Consider the following 18,076-nt stretch of genomic DNA (forward strand, 5'->3'; position numbering starts at 1 on the left):
TTGATCCTGGATCAACAGTCCAATCAACCAATCAGATTTGAGGGACAAGTTTACTATTTATGTCAAGCTTAGGCTTGCAACCAGGGTTAGGTGCTTCTACATCAATGTTATTCACCTATCTTTCCCCTCTAATTTTAGGGATAAGTTATGGGTAGGATTAGGTTTAGGGATAGGAATAGGGTTAAGACTAAATTTTCAGACTGGAAATATGTTAATATGTTGATCCAGGAACATGTCTTACTTGGCAAAAACACGGTGACCAAAATATATCATGAAAATATCTTGAGCTTGTGTTACCCACAGACCTTATTTCAAGCATTTAATCAAAAACTCATACAAAAAACCCATTGATTTTGACGATGGAACTGGAAGTGCTAAAATGCTAACTTATTTCTGGGTTTTGGCCTACCAAAATATATAATTCTTGCAGCAATCTATTGCTACTACTAATGTTGGTAGTGCCAAAATCAAAAGTGCATTGATGTTTTTAGCAAAAGGGAATGCCACAGCCATTTTTCTCTGTTTTCTCTGGTCACATAGCAGTTTCACCAATCTTGCCAGTGGGGAATTCCCCCTTTAACCTAAAGTTGCGATGTAACAGATGTAGCAACAGATCTTTTTTTCCATTTTGTGACGTACAGTACAGTACAGTACTAGGGAAAAAATATGGCATGTGACATTTTGATTAAAATGAAGAGGCCAAATAAAAACAAAACAATGGAACATAGATGCTTAGGTGAATCGTTTGCGTTCACAATAATATCAGTAAAATGTATTTAGAAAATAGATTTGAAATGTTCATTTCATGCAGACTTTAACCTTTGGTTTTGGTGTTTTTCAGTAAGTGTTTTGTGTCCCTGTGTGGTTTCTCTGCTTCACTGTTTATGTAAATCCAGTCTGAAATCTTCATCTCAGACTAATTTCTTGCTTATTTTTTGCTTTGCACTGGCAGTGTTGACATCTGCAACTTTTTTCCTTTTTTTAATGTGAAAAACCTACAGCAGTGACTGCTGGTGGATGCTGTGTGTTGAGTTGATATTTTAATGCTTTATCACAGGAGGCTTTTATCTTGACTTATGATTAGGTTAGCAGTATTTGAAAGCTCTGGGAGTCATCTGAGATATCCCTCTGATTTATGTTTGCTGAAAGAGGCTTGTGCTTATCGGCTGTCATGGGAGCTTTGTCTGCTCCTCTCAATTCATGTTGTTTAAAGTTGCCTGAAAATAGTTTCCAGTCTCTGGGGACTGTACATGAAAGAGTTAGACAACAAACAAGATTCCAGGCAGCAGATGGTACATTTTAAATGCTTTTTGAGTTGGTCAGATATCATGTGTTTTTATTTATTTTAACCAGGTTTTGTGCTTTCCCAAAGTGATGCTTGGAGCATAGCAAACACTTCATCTTGTTAGAAAGGCAAAACGACTGGATTGAAACAGCTTGGTCGGTCCAAAGGGATTTGTGTTGAAACTTCATGCTGCATTACTAATTAAAATGTAACTCGTTCGAAAACAAAAAAAGTTATTTTAACATAGGTTTTAGTGACAAAATAGGATTTGGAATTGAGAACCGATTCTTATTCAGAATTCCGTCAACGTTTCTGGCACATGCGTTCTTCTGCAGTGGAGACGGAATAGCGTACTGAAATATGCTGACAGAGTTTCCTACTTTACTTATTAAAAAGCAATGCTACACTGCTATCAGATCTACAACATGTAGTCCAGTGGCTGAACAAATGACTCTTATGAGCCAATTCTTTTTAGTGAATCAAAAACATACAACACAACCAGTTTTGTCCAACTCAAAAGAATGACTCTTATGAACTGGTTCTTGTAGTAAATTAAAAACATACAGCGCAACCAGTGTAGCCCCGCCTGGCCACTGAAAGAATGACTGTTATGAGCTGATTCTTTGCAGTGAATTAAACGCAACAACCATCCAACTCCCAAAGGAATGGCTCTTTCGAACTGGTTCTTGTAGTAAATCAAAAACGCACACAGCAACCAGTGTAACCTGGCCACTGAATAAATGACTCTTATGAGCCGGATCTTTGTAGTAATTAACAACATAGAGCGTAACCAGTGTAGTTCTGACTCCCCAATGAATGACTCTTTGTTATGAGCCGGTTATTTTTTGTGAATCAGTAACATTCTGAACAACCAGTGTAGCCCAACTCTCCAAAGAATGACTCCTATAAGCCAGTTGTTTTTATTGAATCAAACACACACATCTCACAATTAATTGTTCAATTAATTAAATCTTTCATTGTTCATTTGACAGTATATAGCTAAAGATAAATCGGAATCATACAAATCTTTCCCCTTCTTGGCTACACTGCTAGGATCAGGAAGAGATAGAAATTCTCTATTTTTCTTTTAGCTCTTGAGGCTTGCTGCTCTGTCAAAAATCTCTTCATAAACTTGGCGTAAGTGAGTATAGAGAAAAGCAAAGACAAGGCTTGTATGATGTTCCCAGCAGGGGTATCCTATTCATTTATATTTTTTTTGACCAAGTTTTAACGCTGGAAGTTTCTCAAAGAAACATGGGTAAGAACTGATTCCGAGCTGTATTTGTGCTGTACACCCTGAGGTGTGAAAATGGACTGTTTTCCTGCAGATTTTGTTTTCTTATAACACAAGAGCTGCTGTGAAGGTGTTATATACAACTGAAGTTTCTATACGACAAGCAAGAGGAACATTTACACACAATCCAGGTGTTAGGGCTGTGCGCTTAGCTGACTCTCTCACTTGAGATAACGATTTTTATAAATGCTTTAAAACAGTTTGATAGTAAGCATCTTATGTAATGTTTAATTACGTAAAGCAGTGTATGCATTATACACAAACAGACCATTAATAATTTAGATTTTTACTGTAGATAGTTTGTCAGTTTCAGTTTTTTTTTCTTATCCTTCCCAGATGAACAGAAGGAGTGGAGCGGGCCTTTTTATTTCATCCAGGCTGCAGACCCTCAGCTGGGCCTGATGAAGGCATGGAGGATTGGTGACTGTGATTCAGGAGGCGATGAATGGACTGAGGAGATCCAGCTCACAAAGCAGGCAATCCAGGCCATCAACAAACTACAGCCCAGACCTCGCTTTATGGTCCTGTGTGGAGACCTGGTCCACGCTATGCCTGGTAAGCTATCTTTTCCACTGAAATAGTTCTGATGGAATGCAAACGGATAGGTTTCTCCAGATATTTTAGTCGTCCTAGGTCAAAATGGCCATCTTGGTGAAGTATTAAAGAGTCCACCCATAAATGAAAACTCTCATCGTCATCATTTACTCAGCCTCATGTCATTTCAAAAATGTATGCATTTGTTTTTTATGTGGAACACAAATATTTTAAAGAATGTTGGATACCAAACAGTTTCGTTCCCATTGACTTCCATTGTATGGACAAAAAATACAGTCAATGGGAAAGAAAATTTGTTTAGTTACCAACATTCTTCAAAAATCTTCTTTTGTTTTTTCATTTTTTGGTGTACTATCCCTTTAAAGTAAACACAGTCATTTGGGGTTTAAGTTAATCTAAGCAGATAAAAAAAATCGATATGTACCAAATAGGGTTGGGTGGTATGACGATATGTATTGTGATGATGAAGATATAAATAATTCCTTACATTTATATAGCGCTTTTCTGGGCACTCAAAGCGCTTTACATATTGAAGGGGGAATCTCCTCAACCACCACCAATGTGCAGCATCCACCTGGATGATGCGACGGCATATTGCGCCAGAACGCCCACCACACACCAGCTTATTGGTGGAGAGGAGACAGAGTGATGAAGCCAATCAGTGTATGGGGATGATTAGGAGGCCATGATGGACAGAGGGCAATGGGCAAGTTTGGCCAGGATGTCGGGGTTACACCCCTACTCTTTTCGAAGGACATCCTGGGATTTTTAATGACCACAGAGAGTCAGGACCTCGGTTTAACGTCTCATCCGAAGGACGGTGCTTTTTGACAGCATGGTGTCCCCATCACTATACTGGGGCGTTAGGACCCACACAGACCACAGGGTGAGCACCCCTGCTGGCATCACTAACACCTATTCCAGCAGCAACCTAGTTTTCCCAGGAGTCTCCCATCCAGGTACTAACCAGGCTCAGCCCTCCTTAGCTTCAGTGGGCAACCAGTCTTGGGCTACAGGGTGATATGGCTGCTACCTGCTAAAGGTTTTGCTGTAAACACTGTAGTGATTATTGCTGTATGAAAATATATCCACGCAGTGCAGGGCTGCTTAAATTTACTGAAACATTAGAGTGATAAAAACATGCATGAATGAGAAAATAAAGTATATGACATGCTTGAAGTTAAAAAGAGTTATTATAGGGATATTATTGGGATTGGGATTGACATGACCAAAATCTTATTTCATTATAAGTAATTTAAAGGTGCAGTATGTAAGAATTTTTTGTATGTAAAAAATCGCCTGTCAATTGCGTCATACCCGCGTTACCCTCGGTTTCCGGTTTTAATTTGTAGAAACCATGGAAACACCAAAGACGCTTGAATATATTACATGTTTTAATAGACAAGGAAACAACTGTTTTGATATATTTATAGGCAGAAAACTAATTATTGTTATATAACTCAACACATTTAATCTTATTGTTTAGATCTAATTTTCTTGATTTTTTGCGAGTACCATCCTTTACCATGCCTCAGAGAAACACACTATTTGTGAAGTAGCTAACATAGCATACTCAGATGCAGCTTTATTTTTAGTAACAGTAATACAGCATTTTCTCCATCATACAATACGTTTTAAAATTAATTCCATGCAATTATTAACACAAGCCATCCAGCATTTAATATATTCTAAAATCGATCTAGCTTACTGCAGTGTGCAACAGTGTCTCACAGCAGCCACCGAGCGAACGCATAACGCTATAACATAATTTTCAACACTCTCAAATGTATCTAATATGATAAACAGAGCTGCTTTACCTCATACTCATGACCGGAAAAGCGGAAGCAGCGCTGGCGACTGTAACATAATAAAAGTTCCGCTGCTCGCGAGGCGTGTGTTGCGCAATTGCTCCAGCGGCCTCGTTCACTCTACTACAGTAACGTTAATAATCGCATCCATGAACATGATTTCTGTCCGAGTCCTATCCCGATTGTTTTTTCTCTCTAGGACATAGCTTACATTTTACCGTAATGTTCTTGCCTACCTGTGTCAAAGTGAAGTAATTGGATTATTTCCATTCTACAAAACAGCCACTCGCTTCTGCCGACGTATTCAGACAGTGACTACACAGCCAACTGGTGCGAAGCTGTGAACTCACGCGCAACTGCACTACAGCTAACGATTTTAAAGAGGCAGCGTTCACTTTTACTTTTAGACGTCAAATTTAGATTTTAAATTCAATATTGATTTAAAAAGAACTGTTGAACTAATTTACAGTATGTAACGCAAGTACATTATAAGTAACTGTAATTAAATTACCTAAAAATGAACAGTAATCTCTTACTTTCCTTTTTCAGTGGATAAGTAATTTAATTACAGTAACGCTTAGTAACGCGTTACACCCAACATTGATTGTGATACTTTTCTAGTATCTTATATCGTGCAACACTAGTTTCCATAGTTCCTGATATCTCCTATATATCCTCTTTTGATTGTGTTCTCTGAGTATTTAAGCCCTGAGTTTTGCTGTTTCGTTTGACTACTCCGTCGTTCGTTTCCTTGATACAGCCACGCACCGTTACAGAAGCTATGTTATTAAGAGAAATTATTAAGGCTAGATACATTGTATTTATTTTGTTAGTATTTAATATAATAGTTTAATTTATGAAATATATAATACTATATGTAGTAATATATAATTTTATTTTTAAATAATAAATAAATAATAATTATTAATTTATTATTTTATGATTGATTATTAATTTTAATAATAATAATATAATTCTTTGTAGATAAAGAAGTTGAGTCACATATTAGTTTTTTGGTAACAAAAGGACACGCAATTTCACAGGTATTGTTGTCGACTACTTGATTGATAGATCAATATAAAAGATTGTATTTGACAGGATTGACAGGTTCATTTCTAGAACAAAAAGGACTGAATTTATTAGACAAAAAGCACACTTTAAGGTTAATTTATTTTACAATTATGATTGAAGAGGGAGAGTTTGTGCTGAGTAGAGTCTCTTTCAAGTTCTTTATTCTTCTGTCGTCTCTAATCTTTGAGGTGGCTGTTATGAAATGGAGCTGTGGACCATCTGCATGAGCTGACTACCTGCAATCTCGACACTTATCTAATTGTCTCAGCTAAAACGGCAAAGCACACTGGGAAATAAAAAATTCACCTCCAAAGACCAGGCGGCAGTTTTCCTACACACATGAATGTGCTGACTGGAAGTCACCTGTGAAGGTGACGAGAGTGTTTATACATTTGGTTTCATGTGTCAGGTGTTTGCGCTAATGTCTTTCGCTTGAGTGCCAGTATCAAAGCAACGGTACATTTAAAGCCGTCGTAAATGTTTCTCACCACATGAATTTAAATCACCCAAATGTTGACAGTAACTGGTTTTTCAATGGCTGACTTATCAGATTATCCCCTTTTAGAATCTGAGGGAACTCTGAAGTGTCATATTTGCTTGATTTAATATGAGCCCAGGTTTGTGGCTTTCCTGCTGAATATAATTTATAGGTCAGGTTATGATAAGCTGCCTGTAAAGGCACAGCCATGGAATTTTATGAGGTTTGAAGACCTTTAAATGGTCTGTCGTCAACACCCATTAGTGTCATGACAGAAGAGCAGGCAGATGATGCCACATGCATTACACGCCATGTCCGTCATGCAGCCTGTCTCCCCTCTCTGCTCTGCATGGGCTTCACCAAACCTACGCCACTTCCTCCTCACCACTTCTTCAATAAAGTCGATATGAAACGGAAGTTGCAATATTCTTTTCTTCACATATTGATGTATATCTGAGTAAAACAGCTTCTCAAACAAGAAAAAAATATATATAGGGGGACTTGATTTGGTCCATGGGGAATTGATTGGATCCGTAAATCATTGTGGCTTGCTATTGCTGTGATCCATTGTAAGTGTTACATAACTACCCGTCTAGGGGTGGGGAGCCAGTAACAAAATAAGAAAATAAATAAGAATAAAAAAAAAAGTCTTGGAGAGAGAACCAGGGCAATCCAACCTCCCGTCCCAGAATCAACACAAACGCCAGTTCACATTAGTTCTTTTTTTAATTGAAAGAATCTCAAAATGTTAACAGAAGAATTGGGAACAAAACTTCAGGGGAGGGCTAGGCCAACATAAACAAAACCCAAACTAACTAACCCAATAATTTTCTAACTTACCTGGACAAAGATAACGCACAAATAAAGTACATAAACCTTCCCTCTCTCCCTCCCTGGCCATAACCAAGAGAAAAAGATAGCAGTATAAACAAAAATGGCACCCTCCCCCTACATTCCCTTAAAGAAAACAGAACATAAAACGTTAGCAAACATAAGCAACGTAAAACAAACAAAATCAAAGAATATTAAACAACATCAATTCTCTCTCTGGCAAAGAGCACACCTAAGTTGTAATACTGAGTGCACTCACTCATACACAATATACAAGAACTACAACCACAAATGAGTCTGGGCCACGGGAGGAAGTGGTTGCCCCGATGAAAAGAAGTCTCTCTCTCTTCTCCAGTATTCCACCACGTCTTATATCCTCACTCCTTCTCGTCAACATCCAATCACCCAGGACCGGACTGAACCCAACTGATTGGAACACCTGTTTCATAACGAGAGAGAAAAAGAACAGGAGAGAGAAAAAGCAAACAACCAATTCCAACACACACCCATTACAACACAATGAATACGTCCTTAGACGTAACACCCCCAACACTAAAGTTTTTTTTTGCCATGCAAAAAAAATAAATAAAACGCATCACTCGTCAGCTCCGCACACTCGGGACAGCGCATCAGCGACCACATTGTCTGAGCCCTTGCGATGTTTAATTTCAAGGTTGTACTCCTGCAAAACAAGTGACCACCGCATCAAACGCTGGTTGGAATTAGACATTTGTGACAAAAACACTAATGGATTGTGATCGGTGTACACTTTAATCGGGCTACAATGACCTCCCAAATACACTTCAAAGTGTCGCAACGCCAGTACCAAGGCCAGCGCCTCCTTCTCAATAGTGCTGTGTTGCGCTGACATTTAGAAAATTTCTTAGAAAAATAACACACGGGATGCTCAAACCCCGAGTCATCCTCTTGCGTCAGCACTCCGCCAGCTCCAACAGCACTCGCATCAACACTCAACTGAAAAGACCGTGCGAAATCAGGAGCTGAGAGAACTGGCGCGTTACACAATAAATCTTTCACTGCAGAGAAAGCGTGATCACACATTTCATTCCAGTCAAATTTTCTTGAAGTGCTAAGAAGGTCAGTCAGTGGGGATACTACCGTTGCGAAATTATAACAAAATCCGCGGTAGTACCCCGCCATTCCCAAAAACCTCCGAAGTTCGCGTTTATTCACAGGTATGGGAAAATCAAGGATTGCACTCACTTTGGCCATCACGGGCTTCACATGCCCCTGACCTACCACCTTACCCAAATACGTGATCACTGCTTTTGCAAATTCGCTTTTTGAAAGATTCAAACGTTAAGGAAGCCTCAGCCAACCGACTGAACACTTGATCTAAACGAGTCACATGATCCACCCAACTGTTCGAATAAATAACTAGATCATCCAGATATGCTTCGCAGTTCGTCACTCCTGATAAAACCCTCTGCATCAGCCGCTGGAAAGTCGCCGGAGCGTTCCGCATCCCGAACGCCATTACATTATATTGCAGAAAGCTATCAGGAGTGACGAACGCAGATATTTCACTAGCACGGGCTGTTAAAGGGACCTGCCAGTACCCCTTAAGGAGATCTAGCTTAGTTACATGAGTGGCAGAACCAATTCGATCCACACAATCTTCAATGCGAGGTAAAGGAAAAGAGTCTGCTTTGGTCACACTATTAACCTTCCGGTAATCCGTGCAAAAACGGAAGGAAGAGTCTGGTTTCTGAACCAACAGACATGGAGAACTCCACGGACTTTGACTATGGACAGCCAACTCATTTTTCAGCAAATACTCCACCTCGTTTTTCATTGCTGTTCGTTTCATTGGATTGAGTCGGTACGGATGTTGCTTTATAGGTAAAGAAGAACCCACATCAATATCATGACACAGGACTGTAGTTCTCCCCAGAACATCGGAGAACAGAGAGGGGTATTTTCGTATCACTCTCACCACATCCTCTCGTTGGCACGCTGACAAATGCTCTAGGTGAGAATCTAAATTGTTCAAAACAACGGAATTCTCCAAACGTACCCCGCAGCCTTGACAGTCCTCCATCACACCATCCTCCTGTACCTGCTCAGCACTCAAATAAATAGGAGTAGCAAGCATTGAGGACAAGGGGATCTGTGTCATCTCTCGCACATGATAGGTTTTAAGCATATTGATGTGACAGACCCGGCTCTTACGTTTACGGTCTGGTGTGCCCACCACATAATCCGTTTCGCTAAGCTTTTTTTCTATCGCATAAGGACCAAAGAATTTCGCTTGAAACGTAGAATCAGGGATGGGAAGTAGAGCAAGAACTAAATCACCCACCTGAAAATTACGCGACACACTTTTTTGGTCAAAGCGCTTCTTCATTTTAGATTGCACGCAAGACAGATGAGCTTTAGCGAACGCACATGCCTGATGTAAACGCTCACGAAAAGAGCTTACATACTCTAGAACCGACACAGGTGAACTAGACTTCTTTAACAACTGCTCACTCAAGAGCTTTAGCGGCCCGCGAACCGTGTGCCCAAACACGAGCTCAACGGGACTAAAGCCCAAAGATTCCTGAACCGACTCACGGATGGCAAACATTAACAACGGCAACCCGTCTACCCAATCCTTACCTGTCTCCACACAGAAGGCACGGAGCATAGACTTTAACGTCTGATGGAACCTTTCAAGAGCTCCCTGCGTTTCTGGGTGGTACGCGCTGGACATTTTATGAGATACTCCCAACTCGGCAAGCGTTTGTGCAAATATTTTTGAGGTCAAATTTGACCCCTGATCAGTCTGGATCACCCGAGGCAGACCAAAAGTGGTACAAAATTTTACCAACTCTTTCACGACTAGAGGAGCTTTAATCGAACGCAGCGGGATAGCTTCTGCATAACGCGTCGCGCAACACATAACTGTCAGAAGATACTGATGCCCAGTTTTCGATTTGGGCAACGGGCCCACACAATCAATAATCAATCTCTCAAAAGGTTCACTTAGCACAGGAATGGGATACAAAGGTGCCAAAGGAATCTTTTGATTCGGCTTCCCTGCACGCTGGCATGTGTCACACGAACGGCAGAAACCTGATACCGCAGATTTTAATCTGGGCCAGAAATAATATTTAGAAACGCGCTGAAACGTTTTCGTGACTCCCAAATGTCCTGACAGAGGATGTTCATGAGCCAGTTTCAAAACTTGCAAACGATACCCAGTTGGTAACACAATCTGATATCTCACCTGCCAGTCTGCCGCATCAGAATGCGGAGGTCTCCATTTGCGCATGAGAACTCCCTCCTCCCAATAATAAGCGGTATTCAATTCAGAGATCTCATTTACATTAACTGCCACCTCAGAACAATTTTGCAGCGTAGGATCAGCCTTCTGGGCTAAAGACAACTGATCTCGACCCACCTGTAAATGAACTCCCTCAGTTATTGGTATTTCTGAACCAGACTTTACTTCAGCCTCTACAACCAAGGTTTTTTTTTTTTCAGACTCAGAATTAACACAAAGGAAAGAGTCAGAGATGTCAATTACATCGTTGAACTTCTTCAATTGCGACCTCGTTACTGCACAAGCTGGGAACACCGTAGGAAACTGAGCAGACAAATCAGACTAAAAGAGGCAGGCATCAGGTCTATTAGCCACCACTGGGCAAGGGAAAACGTTAGCCCCAGCGAGATCATTCCCAAGAATTATACCAACCCCGTCCACAGGTAGATTTGGGCGCACACCCAACTCAACAACTCCTGTCACGAGATCAGATTTTAAGTTAACATTATGGAGTGGAACCTGAACACATCCCATCTCGATACCTCGCACCAAGACATTTCTACCTGTATAGGACTGATCAGTAAAGGGCAAGACATCTTTACACACAAAGGATTGAGCAGACCCGGTATCTCGCACAATCAAAACTGGTTTTATGTCAGAACCACTTACAAGTGATACGGTGCCATGCAGAATAAACGGCCCATAGGTCGAGTCAGATTCAGATATAGACTGAGCAAAAGCCACATGTTTAGTTTTAGCAGCCGCTTTCTGCTTCCAGGCCTTGCAATCAGCAATTAAATGGCCAGGATCTAAACAAAAGAAACAGACCCTGTTCTCCACTGTCCGCCCCGAAGTAAACTGACGGGCTGGCCTTACATTCTTCCCCGGCCTCGAAGTTTGAGGAAACACTCGAGTCTCTTCCCTTGCTACATTAACTATGGGGGAGCTAGTTCGCTCAGAACGTGTAGGGCGATGTGTTAGAATAAATTCGTCCGCTAACACAGCGGCATCAGAAAGAGAATTAACTTTTTGTTCATTCAAATATATTACAACAGCCTCCGGCATACAATTCTTGAACTCCTCCAGTAACAACAACTCCTGGAGTTGCTCAAAGTTAACAACTCGACTGGCTAAACACCACTTTTCAAAAAGTACCCTCTTTTCCCGAGCAAATTCTACACAAGTTTGTTTGAAAGACTTTGAATGAGACCTAAATTTTTGACGATAGGCTTCTGGGCCTAATTTATACGCCCGTAACACTGCCGCTTTAACGATCTCATAATCGAGCGATTGATCTACAGGCAATGAAGCACATACTTCCTGGGCTTTTCCCGTAAGGTTGCATTGCAACAATAAAGCCCACATATCCTTAGGCCACCTTAACTTCACCGCAACACGCTCAAATGCGATGAAGTAGGAATCTACCTCTGCCTCTCTAAAAGGAGGGACCAGCTTAACATACCTACTCGCATCAAAATCAGAATGTTCGGCAGGAAATGGTTGACTTACCGGCGTCGTCGTATCCGAAGGAAGTTTAGTACGAGGAACGGGAGCTGGTTTACTCATTTTCTCGTTCGCTTGTAAATCCAGCTGACGCAGTTTAACAGCGCGCTCGGTCTCGGCTTGAACAACGCGTAGTTTAATTAACTCTGCCTCGCACTCTTGTTTCTTAATCAATAGATCCAACTCTTTCAACTTAACAGCCAATTTAGTTTCATTACACGATTCAGAAGCATCTGCAGTGAGAAAAACCTCCGAAGTACCCACCCCGGCTTCGGACGACTCCTCCCCCTCAACAGGTGCTTCTGATGGATCGGGCATAATACCAGCAGAAACCAATTCATCAAAGAGCTGCTCCTTAATAACTTGTTTAGTAGCCTCTTTTGGAACGTTAATATGAAAGAAATCAGCTATAAGAATTAAATCTTTCTTCCTACAGCGATCATAAACTTCTATCGTAGGATTAAGAGAAAATTCTACCAAATCAAAATCCATACTCTTACAATTAACGCCTCTGCCCCTTCCACAAAATTTCAAAGACTTCCAAACAAACTTTTAGAGAAAGGAGCACTTACCAGCAGATTGAAATGGTGTTTAGCAGCAAGTTTCATACCGGATTCCCTAACAAGAGACACATCTCCAAGTTATCAAATCAATAAACAATTATCACAAACAAATTAGCAAGAAGAAAAAAACAGACGAGCCCCCAATTGTTACATAACTACCCCTAGGGGTGGGAAGCCAGTAACAAAATAAGAAAATAAATAAAAAAATAACTAAAGGAAAAAAAAAAAAATCTTGGAGAGAGAACCGGGGCAATCCAACCTCCCGTCCCAGAATCAACACAAACACCAGTTCAAATTAGTTCTTTTTTTAATTGAAAGAATCTCAAAACGTTAACAGAAGAATTGGGAACAAAACTTCAGGGGAGGGCTAGGCCAACATAACAAACAAAACCCAAACTAACTAACCCAATAATTTTCTAACTTACCTGGACAAAGATAACGCACAAATAAAGTACATAAACCTTCCCTCTCTCCCTCCCTGGCCATAACCAAGAGAAAAAGATAGCAGTATAAACAAAAATGGCACCCTCCCCCTACATTCCCTTAAAGAAAACAGAACATAAAACGTTAGCAAACATAAGCAACGTAAAACAAACAAAATCAAAGAATATTAAACAACATCAATTCTCTCTCTGGCAAAGAGCACACCTAAGTTGTAATACTGAGTGCACTCACTCATACACAATATACAAGAACTACAACCACAAATGAGTCTGGGCCACGGGAGGAAGTGGTTGCCCCGATGAAAAGAAGTCTCTCTCTCTTCTCCAGTATTCCACCACGTCTTATATCCTCACTCCTTCTCGTCAACATCCAATCACACACGACCGGACTGAACCCATCTGACTGGAACACCTGTCTCATAACGAGAGGGAAAAAGAACAGGAGAGAGAAAAAGCAAACAACCAATTCCAACACACACCCATTACAACACAATGAATACGTCCTTAGACGTAACATAAGTAACAGGTTGTCCCACCCTCACGCCAGTAAACACATTATCAGAGAATAAAAGAGATGTTGTTGCAACAGGGAGGGTAAGTTATTTTGATTAAAGATTACGAGGACACATTAATTAAAAAATAATAATAATTTTGTGCATGGATAAATACTGCAGTATTAAAAAAACAAAAACAAGAATTGTAAATTTTGATTTCATGGTGACTTTAAGCATTAGATCTTAGGACTAGCAGAAGTTGGTGAAAGAGAAAGCTCCCTCAAGCTCCCTTTTATTTGCCATTTGCTCATTGTTGATGTTCAATCACAATAAAAGACAGAAAATAATAATACCCACCAGCAGACAAATAAAATAAAAACATGATCTGACAGTGGTGCCCACCCAGGTACAGTAGAGTGCTTTCCACCTCTGTATGAGGCGAGAATTCTCCTGTCCTTCTGGCAAAGGATGCGATAGAGCCTGCCACTCTGGCCGAGATGAAGAAGGGGTTTGACAGCCCTTACTTCATCGTACCAAAGAAGGGAGGTGGGTTGAGACAAATCTTAGATCTGCGAGTTTCAAATCAGGCCCTGTACATGCTTCAGTTCAGAATGCTCACGCAGAAACCCAACCTTTCATGTGTTCAGCATCAAGATTGGTCTATGATTCTATGTTTCTCCTTCGAAGGTCAGGCATATCAGCCCTTCGGGCTGTCCCTACCTTCTCACATCTTCACGAAGGTTGCAGAGGTTGTCCTTGCCTTGTTGAGGGAAGTGGGCATTGGCATACTCAACTACCTCGACAACTGGCTAATCCTAGCTCACTCGCTGAGTTGCTGTGTCCATACAGGGACCTGGTCCTCGAGCACCTAGTACGATTGGGACTTTGAGTCAACTGGGAGAAGAGCAAGCTCTCCTACATGCAGAGCCTCTCTTTTCTCTGTGTGGACTTGGACTTTGGACCATGAAAGCACATCTTTCTCAAGACCGTGCACAGTCAGTGCTGAACTGCTTGAGACTGTTTAAGCACAAAACAGCAGTTCCACTGAAGTATTTTCAGAGGCTCCTTGGGGCATATATCTTCCTCTGCCATGGTCATGCGTGTGGGGTTGATGCATAATATTAAAGTGACTGTGTGCCACTCACATTCCGGGCATCCTCAGTCGCGCAGCCGATGCACTCTCACGATAGGTTACGCTCACGGAGAGTGTATATTCTCTCCACAGGTAGTCCAGCTGATATGGAGTGAGAACTATTGCGAAAGATGAGTTTGATGGAGGAACTCACTACCAGGCCCAATTCTCATGGTATTCCCTGACAGTGACCTCATACAAGTGTATTTTCCACTGTTCTTTGTCCCTCTCAGTAAACCCATTGTCTTCCCCTGGATGGAGCCAGCTCCATCGCCAGGTTGCTGTGAAGCCGGTAGTCTCCCCCTCGTTAGGTGGAGCCCGCCACAGGGACTTTTCCCTATGTAGTACACCCCTCTGGTGAGTCCATAGAATGTATTTTCCACATACTAACCTCCCCCTTCGGGTAGGATGTGGTCTCCGTAGTGTTCCTTTCTCAGTGAGAAGGAGAACGCTTCTCAACATTAACAACCAGGTGTACTCAAGTGTAAAAACAAAAAACTTGAGAAAAATCAGAAGAGGCTTCAGTGACTTTCCCTAGAAGAGGTGAGTTGGTTCCCTTGATTGGGAGACCTGAGATTATTACCCTGGGCATTGGTAGGGCTTGAGTTAGCATAGTTGCACTTGCTGTTGGCACGCAGGGGCTTGACCGCATTTGCACCGCCATGGTTCCTAACGCAGTCCAAGCTGTAAGGTTTAGTATAGGGACCCCTAGTGTCGGTATTTCGACACAACTTTGAAAGTGATCGACAGAAAGGGAACATATCGGTTACTAATATAACCCTCGTTCCCTGATGGAGGGAACGGAGACATTGTGTCTCTCCTGCCACAACTTGATCTGCCTCTGAGGGGTTGAGACGCTGTCTCAGCTCCTCAGAACAAACCTGAAGTATGTAATGCAACCAGCTCGCCTTATATACCCATATGTCTGGGGGCATGGCCTGGCATGCAAATTCCACATGCCAATTCCATTGGCATTTTCTGAATATGTAAGATGAGTTTTGAGGCTCTCAAGGGCGACCCCTAGTGTCAGTATTTTCGACACAATGTCTCTGTTCCCTCCATCAGGTAACAAGTGTTATGTCAGTAACCGAGATGTTATATCTAGACCAGGTTGTTAGCAGGTTTTGACATAGCTTGTATAGCAATTGTTTTTGTTGATTCAAAGAATGTATTTTTCATTTTTGATTTAAAAAAGTTAATTAGGGCTGCACAATATATTTAAAAATAAAATCGATATCGCGATATGTGATTGTCAAATCGCACAGAGTGTGATTTAATTAAATAAATATATGCGCTGCAGAGTGGCACTGCTCATCCACATGCGTACAGCCCTCAATACAGTGCTTTAGCATCTCAGAGGAACATCTTGGTATTGTGAATTAAAGAAAACACCTGACCACAAGCTATGAAAACGAGTTACGTAAATATTAGTACATATATATATATATATATATATATATATATATATATATATATATATATATATATATATATATATATATATAAATTAAATACTTGATTTCTTATTTTACATTACAACTTTATGAATATTATAATATATTTCTTATTTAGCTTAATATAATAAAAATCACTATTATTATTATTATTATTATTATGTTATACTAAATTGGCCAAAAACAGTGGGAATATGCCTTATACAAAATCAAACTCAGGAGAGATTTTTTTTTTTAAATTCAATTTATAGTTACTGAAAGAGGTTTGTGTCAGAAAACTCTTTCAATAACCAAGAAAAGGTTACTGAAAAAAAAAAAAAAAAAACCCTCTGATGTGGAAACATTTTATTCAGAGGTAAAAACTGTCCATTTTTTTTTTTTTTTTTTTTTTTTAATTACCACTTTAGCCTATAAAATATTTTCCCTATCTTTTTTAATTCCTCATCTTTACTGAAGTTATGTTTTATAAATGATCACTCATCCAGCTGCTGCACTGCTGGATGAAAAGATGTTCTTGCCTACCATGGTGTTAACAGTATGGTGCTGTTTTGGAACCACTTGTAAAAATTACATAACCTACAGTTTGTGTCTTTTTTAAGTTATACACATGGCTGGTTGCTGAATAAACTCAGTGCCATGTTAAAAACAAACAAAAATTGTAGTTAGGGTGCAAATAAGTGTTGAAATAGTGGGGTGTGAATTCTGCCTGTATGCAAAAGTGCAAGTGGAAATTATGAGGGTGTGCAAATGAGAAATAAAGGGTTATTTATGATATTCTTCATCTGCACAATCATAATAAAAACAGGGGTGTGTTTCCCATACAACAAGCTTAACTCACTGCTTTACTACCATAGTACAATGCATTGTTGAACAAATCAACTAGCTAGTCACGACTGTTTCCCAAAACCGTACTGTCGCAAACCTGTCGTTCAGCCACATTGGTGAATGATGTCACGCAGGTGGTGGAGTAATAATTTCTTTAAATGAATCTGTTGGAGATCAAATCAATGCTACATTTTTTGCTATAAATTACGGACATGGCATCTGAGGACTAATTCTCATTTTTCTCAGTTATTTTGCTTTATTTCCAGATACAAACCCGGTTCCAAAAATGTTGGGACACTGTACAAATTGTGAATAAAAACAGAAAGCAATGATGTGGAAGTTTCAAATTTCAATATTTTATTTTTCAGAATACAACATAGATGACATATCAAATGTTTAAACAGAGAAAATGTATCATTTTAAGGGAAAAATAAGTTGATTTTAAATTTCATGGCATCAACACATCTCAAAAAAGTTGGGACAAGGCCATGTTTACCACTGTGTGGCATCCCCTCTTCCTTTTATAACAGTCTGCAAACATCTGGGGACTGAGGAGACAAGTTGCTCAAGTTTAAGGAATGGGAATGTTGTCCCATTCTTGTCTAATACAGGCTTCTAGTTGCTCAACTGTCTTAGGTCTTCTTTGTCGCATCTTCCTCTTTATGATGCGCCAAATGTTTTCTGGAAGTATTCCTGAGCCCATGTTGTGATTTCCATTACAGTAGCATTCCTGTATGTGATGCAGTGCCATTTTTCAAAAGGCTTATAAATCATACAGAATGAGGTTTTTATGAGAAAGTAAAAATGTGCACAGTTTTCTGTGATGGGTAGGTTTAGGGGTAGGGGTAGGGGTAGTGTAGGGCGATAGAAAATACGGTTTGTACAGTATAAAAACCATTACGCCTATGGAATGTCCCCACAATTCACAAAAACAACGTGTGTGTGATAAAGTGTATATGTGCGAGATAAAGGTCTCTGCTGTGTTGTTAGTGTTGCAGGCCCCTGGCAGAGTCCTCATTAAATGTCTGGATAGCTTGGGTGTTGGAGCTCCTCCAGAACCTCTCAGTATTGA

The 18,076-nt window shown here is 40.3% G+C and overlaps 1 protein-coding gene across 2 annotated transcripts in view; it reads left to right on the plus strand.

Moving 5' to 3' along the window:
- cpped1 (calcineurin-like phosphoesterase domain containing 1) overlaps nucleotides 1–18,076 on the plus strand; it is a 42,204-nt gene that overhangs the window by 1,452 nt on the left and 22,676 nt on the right. For both annotated transcript variants that reach the window (XM_048170461.1, XM_048170462.1), the window contains exon 2: nucleotides 2,916–3,134. In XM_048170461.1, coding sequence (XP_048026418.1) covers nucleotides 2,916–3,134 — 219 coding nt within the window. The remainder of the gene's footprint in view (nucleotides 1–2,915; nucleotides 3,135–18,076) is intronic.

The sequence above is a fragment of the Megalobrama amblycephala genome, linkage group LG20, assembly GCF_018812025.1.
Source record: "Megalobrama amblycephala isolate DHTTF-2021 linkage group LG20, ASM1881202v1, whole genome shotgun sequence".
Taxonomy (NCBI): Eukaryota; Metazoa; Chordata; class Actinopteri; order Cypriniformes; family Xenocyprididae; genus Megalobrama; species Megalobrama amblycephala.